The 20,734-nt window shown below is 41.3% G+C and overlaps 1 protein-coding gene across 2 annotated transcripts; it reads left to right on the top strand.

Moving 5' to 3' along the window:
- Window positions 1–630: 630 nt before the first annotated feature.
- STMN2 (stathmin 2) lies at window positions 631–14,698 on the top strand. 2 transcript variants are annotated; one of them, XM_050891885.1, is made up of 4 exons: window positions 631–742; window positions 1,379–1,551; window positions 11,461–11,652; window positions 14,509–14,698. In XM_050891885.1, exons 1-4 carry the CDS (start codon window positions 661–663, stop codon window positions 14,566–14,568), a joined length of 507 nt encoding a protein of 168 aa, XP_050747842.1. In that variant the 5' UTR covers window positions 631–660; the 3' UTR covers window positions 14,569–14,698. The 2 variants fall into 2 exon arrangements, with proteins under 2 accessions (XP_050747842.1, XP_050747843.1); XM_050891886.1 differs by having other exon boundaries at window positions 646–742; window positions 1,352–1,551.
- The last annotated feature ends 6,036 nt before the right edge of the window (window positions 14,699–20,734 follow it).

Here is a 20,734-nt window from a genome sequence, read left to right as displayed (position 1 = left end):
ACAAGGGTATTTATTGCATCAGCTGATATACAGTAGACCTGAGTACAGAAGCGACATATTTTGGCCAGTAAGTGAGGAAGGAAAACCTTTGTTTCAAGTAGTTACGCATATTAAGGACATTATGCAAAGGATTTGATAAATGTATTCTCATTTCTGGTTTTATTTTTACTTATCTGGATGACATTTTCATTTGTAACAGATAATGTTTTTAGCATCTGCCTATGGCAACACATGGGCAGCGTTTCAGAGCTGTTCTCAGTTGCATTTGGATACGTCAGAGAATTTGTAAGAGCTTCATGTCTCTCCACCTGCCAGGAGAGAGTGGAGTCATGGCACTCTTCCAATGCTAAATACATTTCCTGGTAGCCAGATTAGCTTTCTATAAACCAGAGAGGACTATCTGCATTACACCCAAGGCTGAGGTCATGTAGGAGATCAGAAGCAGCCTCTGCGGTACTGAGCATCTCATGTGTGATTTGACAAAGGCTAAATGTTCAGAAGAAATTCTTGAAAGTAAATATTCTAGAGAAATCTGCCGGGTGGGTGACAGAGCAGATTTGCTGGTCCCCAGCCAGTCACCTCAGCTAGAGATTCACTAAGGAGGAGCTGGGGAAGTGAAGCATGCTAACAAGATCTCTTGTTTCAGCTTACAAGGAAAAGATGAAGGAGCTGTCCATGCTCTCTCTGATCTGCTCCTGTTTTTACCCGGAACCTCGCAACATGAACATCTATAAATATGATGGTGAGTGACTTTCACTGGAAATCATCCTGCAGGTCAGATAATGTGCTAGTGCTGGGAAATGACTCAGTTCACCATCCCAGTCCATAGTGTTAGTCACTGGATATTCTGCTGATTTAACAATTTATTTGCTGGTTTGGGCTGTTACTTTCTACTGATTGTGTATTACCCATGATGCTGGATATTGTTCCTAATGGCAGCTAACTAAACTCTTAAAGTTAGCCCTCTCATACTGAGCTGTACTTTTCCTATTACCCATTTGAGAATTACAGCTCTTCACAGCTAACATAATCCCCAAGGAAACCAAGAAAAGATGAAAGCATGCTTAAAAAATTAATCAGCTTGGGCACTGCTTGCAGGGGGTGTGAAATGACACAGAACCCCAATAAGCTTCCAAAACTGCTGTAAATTTTTATCTTTATGAGATTAAGGTATAATTAAGCTATTACAGATAAAATGGAATGTACTTCTCCTGAGAACAGTTTTCAGCCCATAATCTGCTATTGCATTTAAAATGCCCAAGGCAAAGATGCTAAATATTTGTCTGTACTTCTGATCCTACACTAACGTCTGTGCTGCTTCTCTCCTCAATACCGCTGAGGTATTGAAGAGCTTACCATTTCTCACTTTATTGTGTAGACATGGAAGTGAAACAAATCAACAAACGTGCCTCAGGCCAGGCCTTTGAACTGATCCTAAAGCCGCCATCTCCAGTCTCAGAAGCACCACGAACTTTAGCTTCTCCAAAGAAGAAAGAACTCTCTCTTGAGGAGATCCAGAAAAAGCTGGAGGCTGCAGAGGAGAGGAGAAAGGTATCTTTCCTTAAAAAAATGCTAGTAATTAGACCTGACAGTGTACAGAATAACAGCCAAGTTTCCTGTCCATTTGTATGTTTTCCATTGCCATCACTGACTCACAGTGGCCTGCATGGACAAAAATTATTAATGTATTTAAAGAAACAAATTAGTTTAGTTTCTTTCAGCAGCTTGCAAACAAATCTCACTGGTTTTGATACTTGGGAAGTATGCATCACAAAATACAGATAGCTTCGGACAGGAGGTCCAACCGGGTTCAAATATGCATGCTTACTGTGTGAGTGTAAGTGGTTCGTTCAGAGCACCTATAATAGTTCCTGAAAAACAGTGCAATTCTTCTGGTGTCTAAGTTTAAGAGATGGATGTGCAATTCAAACGGCTACTGTCTGAGCTACCAGATCTTGACTCCTTGTAGTGCCCATGGAAATTACTCACAAGGCCTGCCAGAGGCAGCTAAAATGCCTTATTTATGCAGTATGGAGGCATGTCAGCCCTGAATAAAGAGCGTTCTGGATCATTCACCACACACTTGAATGAAGACACTAGCATAGCACAGCTACTAAGAGAGGCATTTCTACCAGACAGTCTCAATAGTGCTGGAAGTTGGCCTTGTAGGATTATCTACACACTAAGTCTTCCCTTCCTTATGACCTTACCCATAATGGTAAAACCCTGTTTCATAATCAATAAGTTTGTCACATAGGGTTTGGAAGGGTTGTTACACCTTCTTCACAAAGGTTAGCACAAATGCAGGGTGCATGCAGCAGGAAGTCCACATCATTAACTCTTTATTTGGCTTTCGTCATGACTGATGTGTTGAAGAGGTCTTTAGTCGCTTTAAATCAGAGCTAGCTCAGATTGCTTTTTTTTTTTTCCCCCCAGAAGGTAAAAGGCCAAATTCCAGATCAGATAAGTCAGAGGACGACAGGCAAAGCCAACGAGACACTCACCATAGCCAGCCTGAATTGCCAGTCTGAAAATTAGCAGTGTTCTGTATGGGCCCAGTGTTTATGGTGTGTTGCACCATTTCAGGAAAGTCATGGCTGGCTGGAATGGCCACAGAAAACTCAAGATGTGGTAATACATTGTCCTGGTTAATCCATGTTTCCTTTTGCTATGGCACAAAAGGAGAGCCACAGAAGCCAGAGAAGCCTTAGGAGCCATAGAAGGACTTTCTGTGTCCTTCAACCAGGTGATCAATGTTATTTTGTGGCAAATCTGTTTGCACCAGTTAAATTGGAGTTAGAAATCCTTTCCACCTGTTCATGGAGTCCCTGGTAGAGGGTATCTGAAAATGAAACAAGCTTAGATGTCTCTAAGCCTTTCATTTATCTCTTAAACTATGTGATTTGTTACTAAAACTGACGTTTACAGAATCTTTTCCAGATATGGACAAAAATGTATGCAGAAGTCCAAGGACAGCAGATATGCCACAGATAGCACATGGAGCAGCTCCAACAAAAGCAGCTCCATTCTCCTTTCACTCCTGTCAGACCAGATCAGAGTTGCTTCCAAGAAACCCAATGGAGTGATTACACTGGTGTATGGTGAGATGTGAGTCCATTGAAGTCAGTAGATCTGGATTACTGACAGGTCCTTAAACCTGGCCCTCAGTTTTGATTTGCAGTGAAACCTGACTATTCTGGACCTCGCTAATTTGAACAATCCATTTAGATGAACACTGAAGTGTTGCCACATTTGCCATTTCTGCTGCCTTGCTAACACAAGATTCTGTGCTTCTAATGCACACACATTAGCACTATGGCTTCTTTCAAAGAAATACTTCTGCCAGAGTATTCATTTCAGTAAAAGGACATGACTGTATGTGAAAGGCATATGCATTTGCACTAGCACCTGCCCAGAAGTATGAGCTTTCACACACCCAAATGATGATATGCCCCAAAGACTCAATCTGTGAAGTGCCTCTGTACCGAGTACAAATACTCAAGTAAAGATATGGACACAGAATGAAATGGCAGCAATTAAGAAGCCTGGTATTATGCATATACTTAGTGGGAAATATAAATGGAATGTCCCAGAGATTTCATTTCATTGATTTCATTACTGTTCATTTCTTCCTAAAGAAAACCTCATTATGCAATAAACTGGTAATCAGTGATAGCAATACAGACACCTGCCATTTCTTCCCCTTGGTACTATATTCATTTTGAATGAAGATATAACTCAGTTATTTTAATAGACAAGATCCTCCACATTAGCACTGCAGCAGAAATGGCTGGGAAAGGAACAAAGAACAGAGCAAAAAACTTCATTACATCACTATTAAAATCCCTGGTGCTCTCGCGTCTCAACTATTGCCTTCATTTTTGGCCTGAAAAAGAGTATAGTGCAGAGAAGGATAAAAAAGCAATCAGAGGAATAGATAATCTTCCATAAGAAGATAAATTAAATAGTCCACTTTTCAGCTTGGAAAGAGACAACAGATGAAAGGTAAGATAGAAATCTACACAGTCATGAATGGTAATGAGAGGATGAATAGGAACAATTATATTCTGTTTCACGCAATCCAACGGAGAAGAAACACGCAATGAAATCATCAGACAGCAATTTCAAAACAGAGAGAGGGAATCACCTGTTCATGTATTGTTTAATCAAGCTACATTTGTTATCACAGACTATTTAGGGATTATTAAAATATTATTTATTTCAAAAAGATGATAGCAAAATTGATTGAGCACTGCGTTGTAGGAAATGATTATATGAATGCAACCTCTGGCTCAGAAAATATGTAACTTGGTGACTGCTGAAAGCTGGGAAGCTATATTTATATATATCTCTCTCAAGGAAAGGACCAGGCAGATTTGTCCAACTTCATCTACACTTTCCCTAAGCATCTTCCACTTTCTGCTGCTAGACAAAGCAGATGATAGACTTTTTCTGACATCCAGCATGGCAGTTGTCATCATACTTTTCAATCTATGTACAACAGCTGTCAGGCACGACCATTCTAGATCATGTCCTTCCAGCACAGTTCTAATTAAAACCAAGTATAACTAATGGATGAGAATTGCCTTTTCAGAAAAAATACTAATTGATTTCACACTGTTTAGGAATTAGGTTCTGCTCTGCTAATTAGGCAGTGTTCATTAATAAATTTTCAAACTCATGAGAACTTCTACAGCAATACATGCACTTCAGCAGTCTCCTGCTTATGCTGTTCCCTGTTTATCATTCTTGTTTATTCCCTTATGAGCTTTTACAGGGCTCTTTCCTTTCCTCCCCCTTTTTCTCTACCCCACTTGACAGTCATGACCTCTTACCCTCAGACCAAACCGAGAGTCTCACCTGAGGCATTTTTTCCTTTTGCACCACACAGCGAGACCCATTTGGGCTAGTTACAAACTTGTCCTTTCCATTTATAGAATCCTCTTTACAGCATGCCGTTATTATCCCATTATTTTTTTGGCATATGTGTGCTATATTTTCCCACCTTGGTGGATAATCAGAAAGATTTTTTCATCCTTCCTACTTAAGAAATTAGAGCACAGTGACATTGTGTGCAGCAGAAGTTTATTTCTTACAGAATCTTTAACATTTATCAATTTTTATCCATTGGCCTTGAATGTTCAGCTATTATTACCCTTGATGTACAGACTTCAAGAGCCGTATGTGGAATTATATATCTTTATTGCCTATGTTCAACTTACTAGCATAAAAATGAAACACTAAAGGGATGCGCATTTCTACTAGACTTTGGATTATGGGAGAGATATCATACGTAATTAAATCCTTTTAATGGCTTTGTATTGGGATGAAATTGAATCAGGCTTGTCCCTAGTGCTTGGCACTACAAAGAATGCAGAGGAACAGTCATATTTTTTAACTTCCATGCTGTTGGATATAGAATTATAGCTACATGAGTTTTTAATACCATTACTATGAAATGCTGCAAGATAAGCCCCCCGTGCAGACTAGCCTGGGCAAGGCTCGCTGTGCTCCCCACAGCAGACAGTCAGCCTGGGACATCTCTGCCAGCATCGTGGCTGCACTCCGCGTCGGGCTTCAGCACCCAACTCGATGCCCCTTTGAGCCAGCCCTACAGCCTGCCCAGAGGCATTTCTTAATACTCTTGATTCATCTCTCCTTTGGCATTGAAAAAGCCACCCGTGCTTTACCGCACAGTACAGCAGGCTGTTGGGCGAAAAGGCTTCGCCAAGGTAGGGAAAGCAGCGGAGCTGGGAGACAAATGCTCCCTCCTAGACATTGCATGGGACCTACAAAACTGCCACTCCAGGCGAGAGGAGCAGCAGAGAAGGGATGGGCACCTTCCCTGGCAAAAGTGGAGCTTGTTTTCTTCTTCCAACTCATTCCTGCTCCTCTCCTTGGTTTCCCACCAAATTTGTAAGCGAGCAGGCTGGGAGGGAGGACAGGCACTGCCCGAGACATTTGCCTCCTGTCTTGCCCATCTACTGATCTCCCTTTCTGTTACTGCTGGCCCTCGGCTGTGCTTGTGCGGAGAGGGAATACAGCATGAAGTGCTTTTCCATGTAAAGGTCCCAGTAATACGTGTGGAATCAGCACCGGAACTGGGTGTTTCTGCAGCATTTTGATTTACACCGTAGCACTTCCATACATGGTGCTTTACCCCTAATGTTTACAAAAGATAGCCAAAACTGCAAGCCACTTTGCAATTCCTCATCCAAAAAGCGTAATCCTATGGAATATGTGCCCACAGGAAGATGTTTGCTACCAGCTAGGAGAGGGTTTGGTGTTAGGCACCAGGGTCTGTCTCGGAGCACATGGAGTCATAAGCAGAGACAGCATACATCCCAGTGCTGGCAAAGCTTCTCCCCGCAGTCTGCTGTGGATTTTGCTGCTAATGAACAATCATAAGACAAACTGACGTTGTTCTTCATTAACTTACAAATGCCAGGCCTCAAACTGCAGCAGATCACGAAATGCCTGATGAGCAGGTAGGGGAGCATCAGACAGAGGGCTCAGGTGGTAGCTCTTGCATCCCTCCAACATGCCTTATTCACCCCCATGGGTCACAACCCTGAAAGCAGCAATTTTGTGCCATCTGAGGAAGAGGAAGTGAGTTTTCTTGAATCACATCGTGGATGGGCTCTTTATATTTTTTTACTCTACTTCACGTTCTTAGTAGCCCTGATCCAAAGGTCCCTTGGCAGACTGGACCAAAAAAAAAAGATCCTCATCTAAATTCAAGCAAAATTTTGCACCATCTAGTTTCAGTAGAAGCAGGACTTCAACTACGGTTACAGCTCAGATGTCTCTGACTCTCCTGCCATATGGCCATTTCACTTCTCTGCTCTGTGATCCCATGGAGCTGGAGCATCCCCCTCTTCTTGATGTCTCTTTAGACTGTCATTGCTTTGGGAGAGGAACTGCCTCTCCCTGTCTATTTGCACACTGCCTGGGACAGTGAGTCCTCACAACAGCCAGAACAGGTGCTAATGTAATATGAAGAATAGTATTCCCAGTGAGGAATAGGATGTAACCGTGCAGAAATTTGAAGAAGCCAGTGCCATGAGGGAGGTCTAACTTGAGTCCATTCCCTTGCCTTTACGTGGAAAAATCCCAACCTCAATTACTTCCCCTGAAAACATCACTACTTCAAGTCACCATTTCTTTCTGATTAATACCTAAGCTTCACCTTGGCATTTACATTGCAGTAGGAGCCTTTAATCTTGTCTTTGCATCCTGCTCCATTAATAATATATCTTAAATACACAATACACTGAAGAATACCAAGGTTAATGCAGCTTCTGCTGAACAATTCAATTTTAAAAAATCCAGCCAGTGAATGAATGTGTTATGAAAGTGGAGCTCTCATGACTGGTAGTGTGCCTCATACATCCTAGTAACTAAGGATCCTGGTAACTAAGGTGAATGCATTCAAGCTGAAATTTCTAGTTTAAAAGCAGTTGTCTGAGCCCATTTCTTGCTTAAAAGTAATCCTTTAATTTTATCTCTGCATAAATGACTTCAATATTTGGATGTATGTCAAAGAAAAATAGATAAATGTGAGAAAATAAAGCACTTGTTACTCAGATAAGTAGACTTTTCTTCCTGTGAGTAATAATTAAAAAATATATGTGTCTCCAAAGCCAGTTCCCATAAATAATTTTGCTCATGAAGTGAGCGTTTAGACAGTCTGCATCTGTCTCTGGCCAGCTAAGTATGAGATGTGGATTTCCTTTTGAAGCACTCATCTCTGAAAACTGGGGGTGCACATGATCCTTTAGAAATATGACATGAATATCATAGGAGTTTGCCTGCATTAGCCATCTTTTTGGCACAGGAGTACATTTCTAGGAGCAAAGGTGTCTGTACCACTAATGTGTTGCAACATTTTTATTTCTTCACATCTAGCATTAGATGCTGCAGCTGTAGCTGCATTGATTATGCCTTGTTATATTTAAGAAGTCTTCTGGATATTCCCTCTTGAGTATTGCTTTTCTCTTTCTCCACCATTTCCTACTTTTCTCTCCTTATTAATCTTCTTTCTTTCTTCCCATTTCCAGCCTTTTTTACTCATTTTCTCACAATAGCTGTACAAGAAGCACTTATCGTAAGCCATTTACAAGTGTGTTAGAACATAGACTATCAAGGATTTGAAAATATCCTTTCCAGCACTTTAAACAATACAATATGTTGAAAATAAACTTGGAATAAAAACTTCCTACGTATGTTGGAATCCTGTGTCAAGACCATGGGAGTCCAAACGCAGCAGTTAAAAGCCAACACAAATGACAAAGGGAGTCTATTAATCCCAGCCCCACTAGGTATCTGGGGTCATTCATTTACCCGTTTCTGGATGTGTAGTAGGCTTTGAACAGACAGGGTGGCCAAGTTCTTTTGCCAAATGTGTTGGAAACAGAAAATCATTTGACAATCCAGTACAAAAACATACCAACCGCCTTCCAAAATTGTCGTAAGGGGATTTCAAAAATGGTCTGAACACCAGGGAAACAGGCAGACTTACAACTGGGGTACAACGGCATTAGAAGAGGGTTGTCAGTCTAAACGAGACTCTAGCCCGTGGATGTTTTGTGGTGGGGAGGGGGGGCCTTTATTTTGAACCAGTCCTGGATACCTTGAACATTTTGAGCAAGGAAAAGGAATGCCATTTAAGGCATATCGTAAAGGAAAATTGCATTAGGGGTGTGCAGTCAGTTCCTGAGGCCTGGTTTATCTTTCATTCTGACTCTTACTGGTGCCAACGCAATTTGCATCCAGTAAATACTGAATTAGAGTATAAGGATTTTCTTCATTATCATGCATTAGTGGACAAATTACTTTTGAATGTGTTGTCTGCTAGCGTAGCCTCCAGATCTGTGTGTACTTTGATATGGAACTCTAATTTTTCACTGTTCTCCTGGATTTATGATAATAAGTAGTTCCAGAAGGCAAAGGGTTTGAATGGAAGAAAACAAATCCTGAAAAATGGGCAAATGCCCCAAAGTCTCAAAGGCATTTTGCTACCTCCTGTTGAAAGCCAATGCTCTTTTCAAAAATGCGGCTTATAGGCACTGTCCAAGTCTTACTTTTTATTATAACATCTCCATGGACCCTGGATATGTCCTTGGAAATGTCTGTTTTCCAAACCTGAAACGGTTCGATTTTATAACACATTATATATACATATTTAAACACCATGAAATAGCCTTTCAAATTAACAAGTTACATCTTAAACATTTCATGGGAAAGAACATTACAATTAGTATCATAGTACCTTTTCTAGTCAAACTCCCAACAGGAAGGGAAATAGATTCTTAGATTATCGAAGTTACTTTTAGATCACTTAAGCAAAGGGTTCACAAAATTCATATCAGCAACCAAAATTTAATGACGATAACTTTTCCAAAAGTAGATGAAAGGTTGCCATTGAGTACTAAATTAAACAGAAAACGCAGAATAACTTCACAAGCACTGATCAAACTGAGCCACTCAAGTTGGTCCAAAAATGGTAAAGCAAGATGAAGATGTTCAATTATTTCAGTTTTACATTGTACCAAATCTTTCAAAATAACTTTTTTACTTTGTGCAATAGCCTACAGTTAAAGAAATGTTAAATGCTAAGTATTTGAAATGAAATATTTTGCTTCAAAATAACCTATTTTTATTATTATTAAAATTATTGATGTTTCTGTTAAACTTATGGGGCTTTTATGATTTTTCAATTAGTCTACAGAATTCCTTCTTTGCCCAGCTCTTTTTCCCTTTGGCTCATCCTCCTTCCATTCTCCACCAGTGAAATTCCCTCTGCTTTTGGCTGCACCTGTCTGGGGACTTCTTGTTCCCATTTGCAACATCTTTTGGCCTGCACCACAGTTATTTTCTCTGAGTCAAATATCTGAAAAATGCTTGCTCTATTACTCTCTGTTCAGCATACGCTATAATGGAGGTAAGAGCCAGGAAGAGCCTTTGTAAGGTACCAACCATTTCAGTAGACATTTCCCATCAGCAAGTGCGCCAGAGGCCACAGTTTGAGAAATGAGCCCTTAACTGCAACCAGGCTAGAGGTGAAAGCAAATACATTAAGTGGCCAAGATGGATGAAAGTAGCTCTTTCCTCTGATCTCAAGCAGGCCATTACAGCCTTTCAAGGCCAGATATGTTTTACTCCAGTGTCTTGCTGCAAGATGTTCTGCCTGGCTTTTGCAGCCTTTTCTAGAATCTGCTTAATTTGCCTCGTCAGTGCATTTGGCTTTATGTGTATCTTACCTTCGTTAAAATATTTGTTTTCTCCTCCTAGTTGGATCTCGTTCATGTAAAAGAATTGCAGCCTTTTTCACTCCATTTAAAGCCACACGATAGAATTTAATGGGATTCATTACTGCTAATTGTAATTATTGGTTAAAGCCCTTAATTTAGGCCTTAAATGAATTCATTTTTAAGGATAACAATGGCAACAGTGCATTGTGATCTGCACTGAAATACGCCCTTAGCATCCCGAAGCCATATTTCCTTCCCTGTTTTCTGTTTGCTTCTCATGCTCCCTCTAATTTATTTTATCCAAAAGCGTACAATGTTGTTTATCATTTCCAAATAACCCTTCTGAAACACATTGTCTTTTCCGCTAGACTTGCCTAGAAGATGGGCCCAATGCTGCAAGTTCTTTGGCTTCTCTCCTAGGACTAGTGGTTTCATGTTAGTAATTTGATTTAAAATAAATAACAAAGCTTATGCTTCTGAGCAATGAGTTTCAAAGAAGAATAACACAGTATTGTGCATAGGCTGCATCCATTTAATTCCTACCTGCAGTTTTCATCTTCCTTGCAAAATTTGAACTTCTAACTAAAAATAGCTTTTTTGTTATTTTCTATAGAATAAACCCCTTTTTTCCATTCCTAATCAGTGAGATGAAGCCAAACATAAATATCATGGGAAAAAGACATTGTCTGAATTGATTCTGTCTGTCTTTCACAACAGTAAACTTCAAAGCCTGTTATTAACTATTCAAGAACATTAAAGGATCGTCCAACCTAGGCGAAAAATGCACCTCTCCTGTGTTGGCAACCTCCCTTTTAACACTGTACATACCTTCAGCCCCCAGTCCCCTGTCTGTACAAATAAAATGCTTATAGCTAAAAGACTGCAGCTGTCAGAGGTTGAGCAACCACTGCAGTAACCTAGACAACCCAGGGCAGTAACACAGGACAGCATTTCTTGTTAACAGAAATGTTTCGGACACTTCTCTGCTGCTGCCTCAGGCGCGTACCCCACGTTTAGCCAGTGCCTCTAAGCCCCTGTTATTGAAGCTAATCTGGTTTATACACAGAAATGATCTTTCCAAACAGTGCATGTAGCAACAAAGCAACCAACTTTATGCAGTTTCCAAACTCAGTGAACTGTTGCCCTACGGGTGTTACTTTGCTCCACATGAGTGTTTTGTTTCAGTCGCATGTCTCTCTGTTTCCAGTCCCAGGAGGCCCAGGTGCTGAAACATCTGGCAGAGAAGAGAGAACATGAGCGAGAAGTGCTTCAGAAAGCTTTGGAGGAGAACAATAACTTCAGCAAAATGGCAGAGGAAAAGCTGATACTGAAAATGGAACAGATCAAAGAAAACCGTGAAGCTAATTTAGCTGCTCTTATTGAACGTCTCCAAGAGAAGGTAACCACACCATCACTCCTCACCTTAGACTAGAGAGGAAAATCTAATCAACATTTTGAAGAGATGTTGTGGGTAGCTCTTATCCCAGTTGCTACACTTGAGCGATTTTTAAGTCAGAGCCCCTGATACCTATCTAAACCACCACTCACTTTTGAAAAAGACTGAACTTCTATAATCACATCACAGAATGGTTGAGGTGGGAAGGGACCTCTAGAGGTCATCTGGTCCAACCCCCCTGCTCAAGCAGGGCCCCCTAGAGCCAGTTGCCCAGGACCATGTCCAGACGGCTTTTGAGTATCTCCAAGGACGGAGACTCCACAACCTCCCTGGACAGCCTGTGCCAGTGCTCAATCACTCTCACAGTGAAAAAGTGCTTCCTGGTGTTCAGAGGGAACCTGCTGTGTTTCAGTGTGTGCCCATTGCCTCTTGTCCTGTCGCTGGGCACCACTGGGAAGAGCCCAGCTCTATCCTCTTTGCACCCTCCCTTCAGGTATTTCTACACATTGATGAGATCCCCCTGAGCCTTCTCTTCTCCAGGCTGAACAGTGCCAGCTCTTTCCTTATAGGAGAGACTGAGAGATGCTCTAGTTCCTTAATCTTCATGGCCCTTTGCTAGACTCTCTAGAGAAAGGCTGATTTTCTAGCTTTTAAGAAGTGCTGTGAACAAATGAAATGTCACTTGTGTTTAGATTTTGGGTTTTAAGAAAAGTCATTGATCAAATCCAACAATTGTCCTACGTCTGTAGTTCTTGGATTCTCAGAGGAGAAAGATGAAAAAGTATGGGAAAAAAATCTTTCCTGTACATCAAAAGGGGTCTGTTCTTCCATAAGTCTTGCAACTAACAGAGTAAATTTTCTTTTGGAGATCTTTGATACAGCCAGAGGAAACAGATAAACCACAAACCCCACCATGCAGGACCAAGTGTGCCCTTCTCCAAAACAACCCTTCCACCCAAGAGAGGGAAACATACGAATAAAGACTTAGAAGTGTTAAGAAAAAATTAATTATTTCTGCATGAATGATCACTTGTTTCCTCAATGATGAACTTTCTAATACGTTAGTAAATTGACTGACAGAAAGAAAATAGCTCTCAGTGGTTTTCAATGAGATCTTCTCCATAAGTACCTCTGCTTCCTTGCTGGAGACAAAAGTCTCAGAGAATAGGAAAGAAACAATAGAAACCGAAGGATGATGTTACAAGTAACTACACAAACAGGATAATTCCTGAGTTTAAGAACTGTACCCAGATTACTTGATATCTTTGCATTAGATTAGTTTGCAGGCACATATCCCAAAGCTTATGAAAACAAAGGGAAAAGCCAATTAGCCATCCTTGAGGTCCAAAAGGAAACGGGAAGGACAGCTGAAGCATCTCTCTGTCCTAGGTTAGTGTTAACAGACTGTTAACCCCCGTTTCCACAGCAATATGATGGCATATGTGCATGAAATCCAAAGAAGGCTTCTGAACAAAGATGACAGTAACTCATTTGGGAACATTTGTACAGACTGGTAATTAAAAATTGCATGACTATACAGTTTTGCCAACACAAAAGCAAACCCTGAATATGCAGGAAAAGAACAAAGATATCTGGGTCCGAATCTTCAAAAGTTACACAGAACTGTGGATGCCCCAAGGTATTGGGGTCTAGAAATTCCTGCAATCATTGACAACTTCTCTATACTGCAGTTAATAGGAGCCCCGAGGAACAAGTCCCTTACAAAATCTAGCATTCAGAATTAAGAACTGTGATTTACAAGTTCAGTTGATGCAATAAGCTGTCTTGGCCTGTGATCCATAGTCCAGCTCAGACAATAAAAGGATAACTGTTGACTTCTGTGAATTTTTTACCATAAAAGACCCTCTAATGCATGGAAATACCTAGGGAGTGCCTTAAATTTAAGCCAGCTAGGGATGGATGTTTGCTTCTGTAGTCACCTTGTGCTTGTCGTTTGGTTGTCTGGGGTTTTTTTCAGTGATCAGACAGAAGAGGTAAAAGTCTGATAGTTTGACAGCTGAAAGGAGAGAGGCATAAACGAAAAACCCTAAACCCCAGAAGCTGCCAAAAATAATAGTTTTATAAACACCCCGAGTAGAACATTCCTAAACTCATTTGACAGCTGTTGTTCCTGACCACAGGCCCATTTCCACAGAAGTATCTGAATATACAGTGGCTCAAGTAAGTCTAAATTAATTATGACTGCTTTTATAAAAGGGAAGACAACATGGCTGAAAGTGGACAGAAAGGCCTAGCATTGACTTTTGGTAACCGCGTTCCTTCTCCATCACAGCCAGAGAAAGAATGGAGAGGAAAGCTAGCTTCATCATTCAGTCTAAGGGGATGTTTGAGATGTTCAGATTGACCCGTCTTGGTGGAACTAAATTCTTGGACCTTTATTTATGGTTCCTAAATGCTACAGATAACACAGTAACTAACACTTCTTCTGCATACAGTGTGCAAGCAATTAATTCAAGCCCACTCATCCTTCCCTATATGTAGTTTAACATCTAGGAATTCAAAGGGCAAATGTGAGCATGTGGCACATTTTATGCTGCAAGCAGCACCTCTCTATGTGGGCCTTTAAAATGAGACTCTGGGAGGTGCTGAGGATTACAAGGCCATATCAGAAAAAAGATTGAGCTCCAGAGCATAAGTAGAATGTAAGCATCGCACATGCCTCAGGCTGGTCTAGTGGATGACACCTCTCTGGAGTTGCATCCTTTAAAGATGGTTGTGCTGTGAAACAAGTTTTGCACAAGCATCAAATGCACAACCTGAACAGGTTGTCATCAGGAGCCTCCCTGGGCAGGCGGAATGAGAAACAGATTTGATTTTTCCCTTCTTGATGTTTTCCAGGAGAGGCATGCTGCAGAGGTCCGTAGAAACAAGGAGCTCCAGGTGGAACTGTCTGGCTGAAAACAGCAATGGTGGATGTGACCCATCCCCACCATTAGTAAACTCCCCCTGCCTATATTATTATGGATCATGCGATATCAGTATGGGAAATGTATGACATGGTTTAAAAAAAATAAAAATCAAGAACTCAATAAAAAACTTTAAAAAAGAAACAAAAATAAAAACAAAAACAATGCGGTCTCTTTGCAGAATGATTTGCTTGATGTTTAAAAAACTTGGATCTTATTTTGTAAATACTTACATTTTTGTTAAAAAATACAAGTATTGCATTATGCAAGTTATTTCATAATCTTACATGTCCTGTAACAGGCTTCTGATGTTGTCTATCTCCACTCGATTGAATTTGCTGGGTCTGTTCATTTGAAGCACCTCACGTCTAATTCCATTCCCTGCGACTTTCATTCCAACCCACCACGAGGTCAGTAGTAGTTCTATGGTGCTAGAGACCACTCATTGCCTAATAACCTAGACTGCTTTGCCATCAATAAGCTTTGTTGAAACAGTGACTAGATCACAGGTATCGTGACTTCATATTCAGCTGTCCAAGACAAAAGGCTCTTAAAATGTGATTTCGTCAAATGCGACTTATGCTACAGGACTCTGTAGCATGCTATATAATTGAGGTTAAATCGCCACGTGCAGTACCTGTTGCTTCTGCTTTTTGAGGTGAGAGGCAACAGATACAGCTGTGCAATAGAATGAAAGCAAGTGGGATCAGTTTGAGACAAATTTAAGAGGCACATTGTAACCATCAAGCTATGACAAATTCTGGATGATGCCAAACAGCCATAAAATGCTAATTGTAAAGTGAGCTTAATTCACCACTTGAAAATTTATTGATGGAGCAACCAATAGATAGCATCAAGTGGCTTTATTTGTAGGTGCCATGATCTATGATACTTATCTGATGCTACCACGTTACATGTGTAATAGTACAAGAGGCTACCGAATATTTCACCTGGAACCCATGAGCCAGTTGTTACCTTTTTTTTGACACTGCTGACTTCCATTCATCATGACCATTACTCTTCAGTGTTAGCCAACCCTACCTAGTGACAGACATCTACGACTAAGAGGGCTGAAGCAGGAGGAATGACTAGACAGGGTGCTTGTGCCAAGTACAGTATCACCAAACCTAACACATCATCCCCAAAATAGCTGCAGTTTTGAAGTTGTCCCTACCCCCCTGGAGGTTGCTGCCTGCATATTCTACTCTTCATTAGTGCTATTTTCCTGTATGTCATTGTGAGCAAGCTGTGATTAATAAAGAATTGGGGTTCTGTGAACTGAAAAAGGGCTTGTCTCTTCTCTCGCTCCATTACTTCTCTGGCATGTGCCCACATGAGGTGAAAACCTAATGTAGCCATAAAAGCATCAAAATGAGACTTAAGTAAGACTTGTTAATAAACCAAGCCTATTTCTCTGCTAATACAGGACTAACCCCTGCTATGTGTTTTCCAGTGCTTGGGCTGGTTGTTTTTAAAGATTACCATATAAACTGGTCCTATAAATGTGACCTCTAGCACTGAGTTTATTAAAAAAGAGAACTAGCTACACACACATGCACATGCACCCCTTAATTCTGACTCAATATTGGGGAAAAAAAGGAATTTGGGGAAAGAAAAATGAATAATGTAACTCCGGGTACACCCATGAATAGCTGCAGTAAGATTCTGGCTGTTAACACACTGATTTTCAGGGTAAAAGGGATCCATTTACAGGATTTATTGAAAAACACAAAGTCACTAGGGAAGCTGCTGAGCTGCAGAGCTGAGATATAAAATTGGATCAGACCCCATTTAGAACTGGACAGGTGATCGAGAATTACCTCTAGGATTAGTTTTCTGATTTGAAGTCATGAAAGTGGCATCATTTACTTGCTCTTTCGGAGAGATGGGCCAAAAGCTCCAGATCTGCAACAGTGAGTTTCTGACCCATGCAGCCTATTTTATTTCAGAGCCAAGTTATGTCCCTGGAAGACTTGGCCCACGGTCAAAAAGCAGCAGAAGCTGATCCAGGTGCAAGGCCGCAAGCTCAGCTCAGTGTGCAATGAGCTGTACCACAGAATGAGAGGAGTACTCCAACTTGTTATGGCAGCCAGGTTTCCTTGCCTAAATTCCTTGTCTTTCTGGCAAAATTACCAGAAGTAAACCTGGCAGAGAAGCCAAATAGCAAACTTTGAATCTGGATGTCATGAGCTTCAATGTTGCCAAGCCTTCAAAGTTTGTATATTGCTTTAAGCCCCAGTAAAAAAAGGTCATTCAGTCAAGCTTACATTTCAATTTAATGTCCAGGATCTTGGTTTGAGGGCTCCTGGATTTTGGTTTCATTTCCCAATGGCAAGTCACTTACAGTTTTCCCTGTCCATTGACTTAACAAGCTCTGGTCATGCTTCAAGCCCCATTCCCGTTTGTCCTGCCGGTTACGCTTGCTTGGAGAACAGGCCAAGGACAAATCTCTGGTGCTGAGGCGAAGCAGGGCAGCCTGCCTTGCCTCCATGGGGCTAAACTCTCTTAACCCACAAACGAGGGTGTCCACATCCAAAGTGCCCGTTGGGATGGCCCCCGGCACATGCTCACCCCAGCACAGACCTGGGCATTGCCTGGGAAATGCTTCTCAACAGGTACCAAGACTGCACCAAGGAAATGAGTGAAGAACAAGACAGTGTGAGCGCTGTAGACCCATGTCACAGCTTATGCTCTGCTCCTGTTCGCTTGGATCTTTTAACAGTTGTGGGTCTAGAGTTCATTTTATTAAGGTATAACTATATTTTGAAAGCCTGTTTGCAAATACACTGCACATTTAATCTATAATAGCAAAAAGAATTATCTGGAGAGCTGCAGCATGGCCATTTCCTTATATTACTCCTGTTTTCTTATATTATTTCCTTATGTTTTGCTTTAGTACTGCCTTTCTAGCTCCTTCCTGCTTGTGCTAGCAAAAGTGTATTGGTGCCATGGGTCTCTCGTGGAGTTACAGATTAAGGATCTCCTTGAAAAGTAATAAAATATTCAAAACATCCATTTTTAAAGTATTACCATTCTGGCTAGTTGAAATATCTCAGTTTATTTTTTAATTCAACTGCAAGCAGAGTGCTCAGGACTTTTACATTAAAAAAATTAGGCCGCTTCTTTGATTAACTATACATGCCCAACTACATGCCGAGCCACGAGCAGCTGATGCTGAAATGCAGAGCATTTTCCGTAGGCTGCCTGAAACCTCCCACAGGACAGGAGGGAGCCTGGAGCTCTGGCATTGCACCATGCAGATGCTCCCTCCTCTCACTGAGATTTACAGCGGCTCAGCAGCAGGGCAGAGCTGTGCAGCACATCCAGAAAAGCACTTTGACCTGTGGCTTCCGCAGGTCCCAGGACTGCCCCTCCGAGGGTGGGTAGGGCTTGGTTTCCTATTAGTTAACCCATCAGTTATGTCAAGGCTGCCACAAGCAGACTGCCTGAGTAATCAAACAGGAACAATTCAAAACTGTCACAGTTCACGTGGTCCTACTGAAGACACAAAGTTTATGCTCAAACCAAGTCAAACATTTCCAAAGTCAAGATGTAGGGTTTAAACCCATCACTGATCCAGAACTTGAAAACAATGCATTTTTTTCCCTTTGTTATCACGCTTCTCGTCACGTGGAGGTGGGTTTTTTTTGAATGACTGGAACAAAATCGTAACTCTTCTATAGCCAAATAGCAATGTCTGTCTGTTCCTTCACTCCAGAATCCCCAAACACATCACTGAGGCACAGCAACATCTTACAGACACACACACAGTTGTCTACCTGTCTGCCTTTCAGCAGTCCTTTCAGATGTGATCAGTGAAGGAAAGAGCTTTACTCACAGCACCTTAAACTATACAGAGAAGAGAAGAGAAGAGAAGAGAAGAGAAGAGAAGAGAAGAGAAGAGAAGAGAAGAGAAGAGAGGAGAGGAGAGGAGAGGAGAGGAGAGGAGAGGAGAGGAGAGGAGAGGAGAGGAGAGGAGAGGAGAGGAGAAGAGAAGAGAAGAGAAGAGAAGAGAAGAGAAGAGAAGAGAAGAGAAGAGAAGAGAAGAGAAGAGAAAAGAGAAGAGAAGAGAAGAGAAGAGAAGAGAAGAGAAGAGAAGAGAAGAGAAGAGAAGAGAAGAGAAGAGAAGAGAAGAGAAGAGAAAAGAGAGAAGAGAAGAGTACTTCTCTCTCGTCTCCCAGAAGGAGAGGAACATGGTTTAAAACCTACATTTAGGGCAGCATGAACACCTTCTTTCTCATCCAACTGTTGCCAGATCCCATTATCTCAAATCAAACCCTCTCATCAGGTTTTTGGCGGAGAGAAGAGAGGATTGCATGGGAAGAGGCAGGCCCTACTGCCATCTTGCAGCACATGCCCCATTCTGAGCATATTTCAGCGGTGGAAGGAGGCAGCCGTTCACTCAGCAGAAGAGATATTGGGTGGGAGGTAATGGGAGAATTTTAGGTAACCTTTCCCATGCCTCAGGGCTGGTGCCACAGTGATGCTGGTGCAATAGTGCCATGCAGTGGTCAGTCTTAATAATAGGGATCATCTCTAAATACACCAGGGAGTGCAAGGATTTCCTCTGAAGGATATCCATGTAGTCTGCTACACAGTTTACACTAGGTCCTCCTTATATAAGGTAGATGGTGGCTCTGAAATCTGAAGACTGAGTCCAGACGTTTTCAGGTTTAACTCCACTGTGATATGAGTGGCACGACCACAGATAGCTGTTAAGACCAAAAAGGGCTGATATTTTTGCGTGGAAAAAGGAGTAGTCAGAATTATAACTATTGCAACACCACCACCAGAAACTCTCATGACTGTAGGAATATCTGCATTACTGCAACTTCAAACATGTCTAGAAAGCAATAGATAATACACAGCTGCCAGCTCAGAAGAAAGACCGAGGACATGATAAAAGCAACGTCGGAAGTATAGGGAAGAGCAAGAAAAGCTAGCATCAAAAACCATCAGCAGATCAGGGGCTCAATGAACCATGAAACAACTCTCACTGAAAAGTAGACTTCATCTCCCAGCAGAGGAGAGAGGATGGTCACCCTTGAAGCTGTCTCCCTTGAAAAACACTGAAGTTTTTTTCCACCCCCACCCCAATACTTGGAACTAGGGCACAAGACAGAGGAGCCTAAAATCCAGCCTACAGTATATATGTAAACGTAACCTGTAGCTCTGTGAGCAGCAGAAACCCGAGTGTGCTAGAGTCCACATGGATTAGGGGGTTCTCCAATGTACAATAAAACACCTGTGCTTCAGCCATTCATAACTTCAACATTACACTGATGTTGTGATAGCATCTGAGCTTTAACTTTTCCTCTGGGGAAATTCAGGGAGGTTCCTTTTTTTATTCAAATGTCCATAAATACCATAGGAATCCATATAATTGATAATTTACTTAGGGAAATATTCACGTTCTTCAAGTTCACAATGTGATGCCATGCTCCCTTTCTTTTGGGTAGCAGTAAATAGCGGCTGGAAAATGTCTTCCCACTGTAACAGGTTGGCTTTGGTCCAATGGGTCCCAGAAAAGGAAGCTCCTGGGCAGCTCTTGAAGATGGAGGACGTGAAAGGCATTATCCAAGATTCAGCCCACACTTGTGTGATACAAGGAAACAGCTGAGCTACAACTTAAATTTCTTTTAGCTATTATAGTTGCAAGAAATTTTTAAACAAACTTTGGAAAACAAGTACACCATAATAAAATACATTTTTAAAACATTAATTTTTAAAATACGCAGTTTGCCAAAGAGTCTTTTAGATAATAATTTCCATAGGTTCTCAGTAGTTCACAAAAAATCCCCATGTACAACTGCTTGTGACCAGAAGAGGGCAAGCTCTGATTATTTAACACAAACTACGGATGGTAAGTTTTATTTCGAAAAGCCTGTTGAGCTGTGCACTATCCTGAAATCCTGCTTCGTGGAGATTGATGTTCTATATTTGCCCTAAAAACTGGATTTAATATAAAAGATAGTACTTTCTCCTTGGGGAAAATTCATTACTTTGGCTAGACTTCCTTAAGAATACAGCACTGGGCAGGCATTGTATGAGCTAAAGGATAAGGTACCCATATGAATGAACAGGTTAAAATTTGGTGTTCTGTTAGTCTGGAGTTTAGGAGCTGATTCCTACCCCCCAGCGAGTCTGAACCAGCTCTC

Source organism: Gymnogyps californianus, chromosome 2 (assembly GCF_018139145.2).
Source record: "Gymnogyps californianus isolate 813 chromosome 2, ASM1813914v2, whole genome shotgun sequence".
Classification (NCBI taxonomy): domain Eukaryota; kingdom Metazoa; phylum Chordata; class Aves; order Accipitriformes; family Cathartidae; genus Gymnogyps; species Gymnogyps californianus.
The sequence above is the reverse complement of the archived record's forward strand: the minus strand, read 5'-3'. Positions and strand labels throughout refer to the sequence as shown.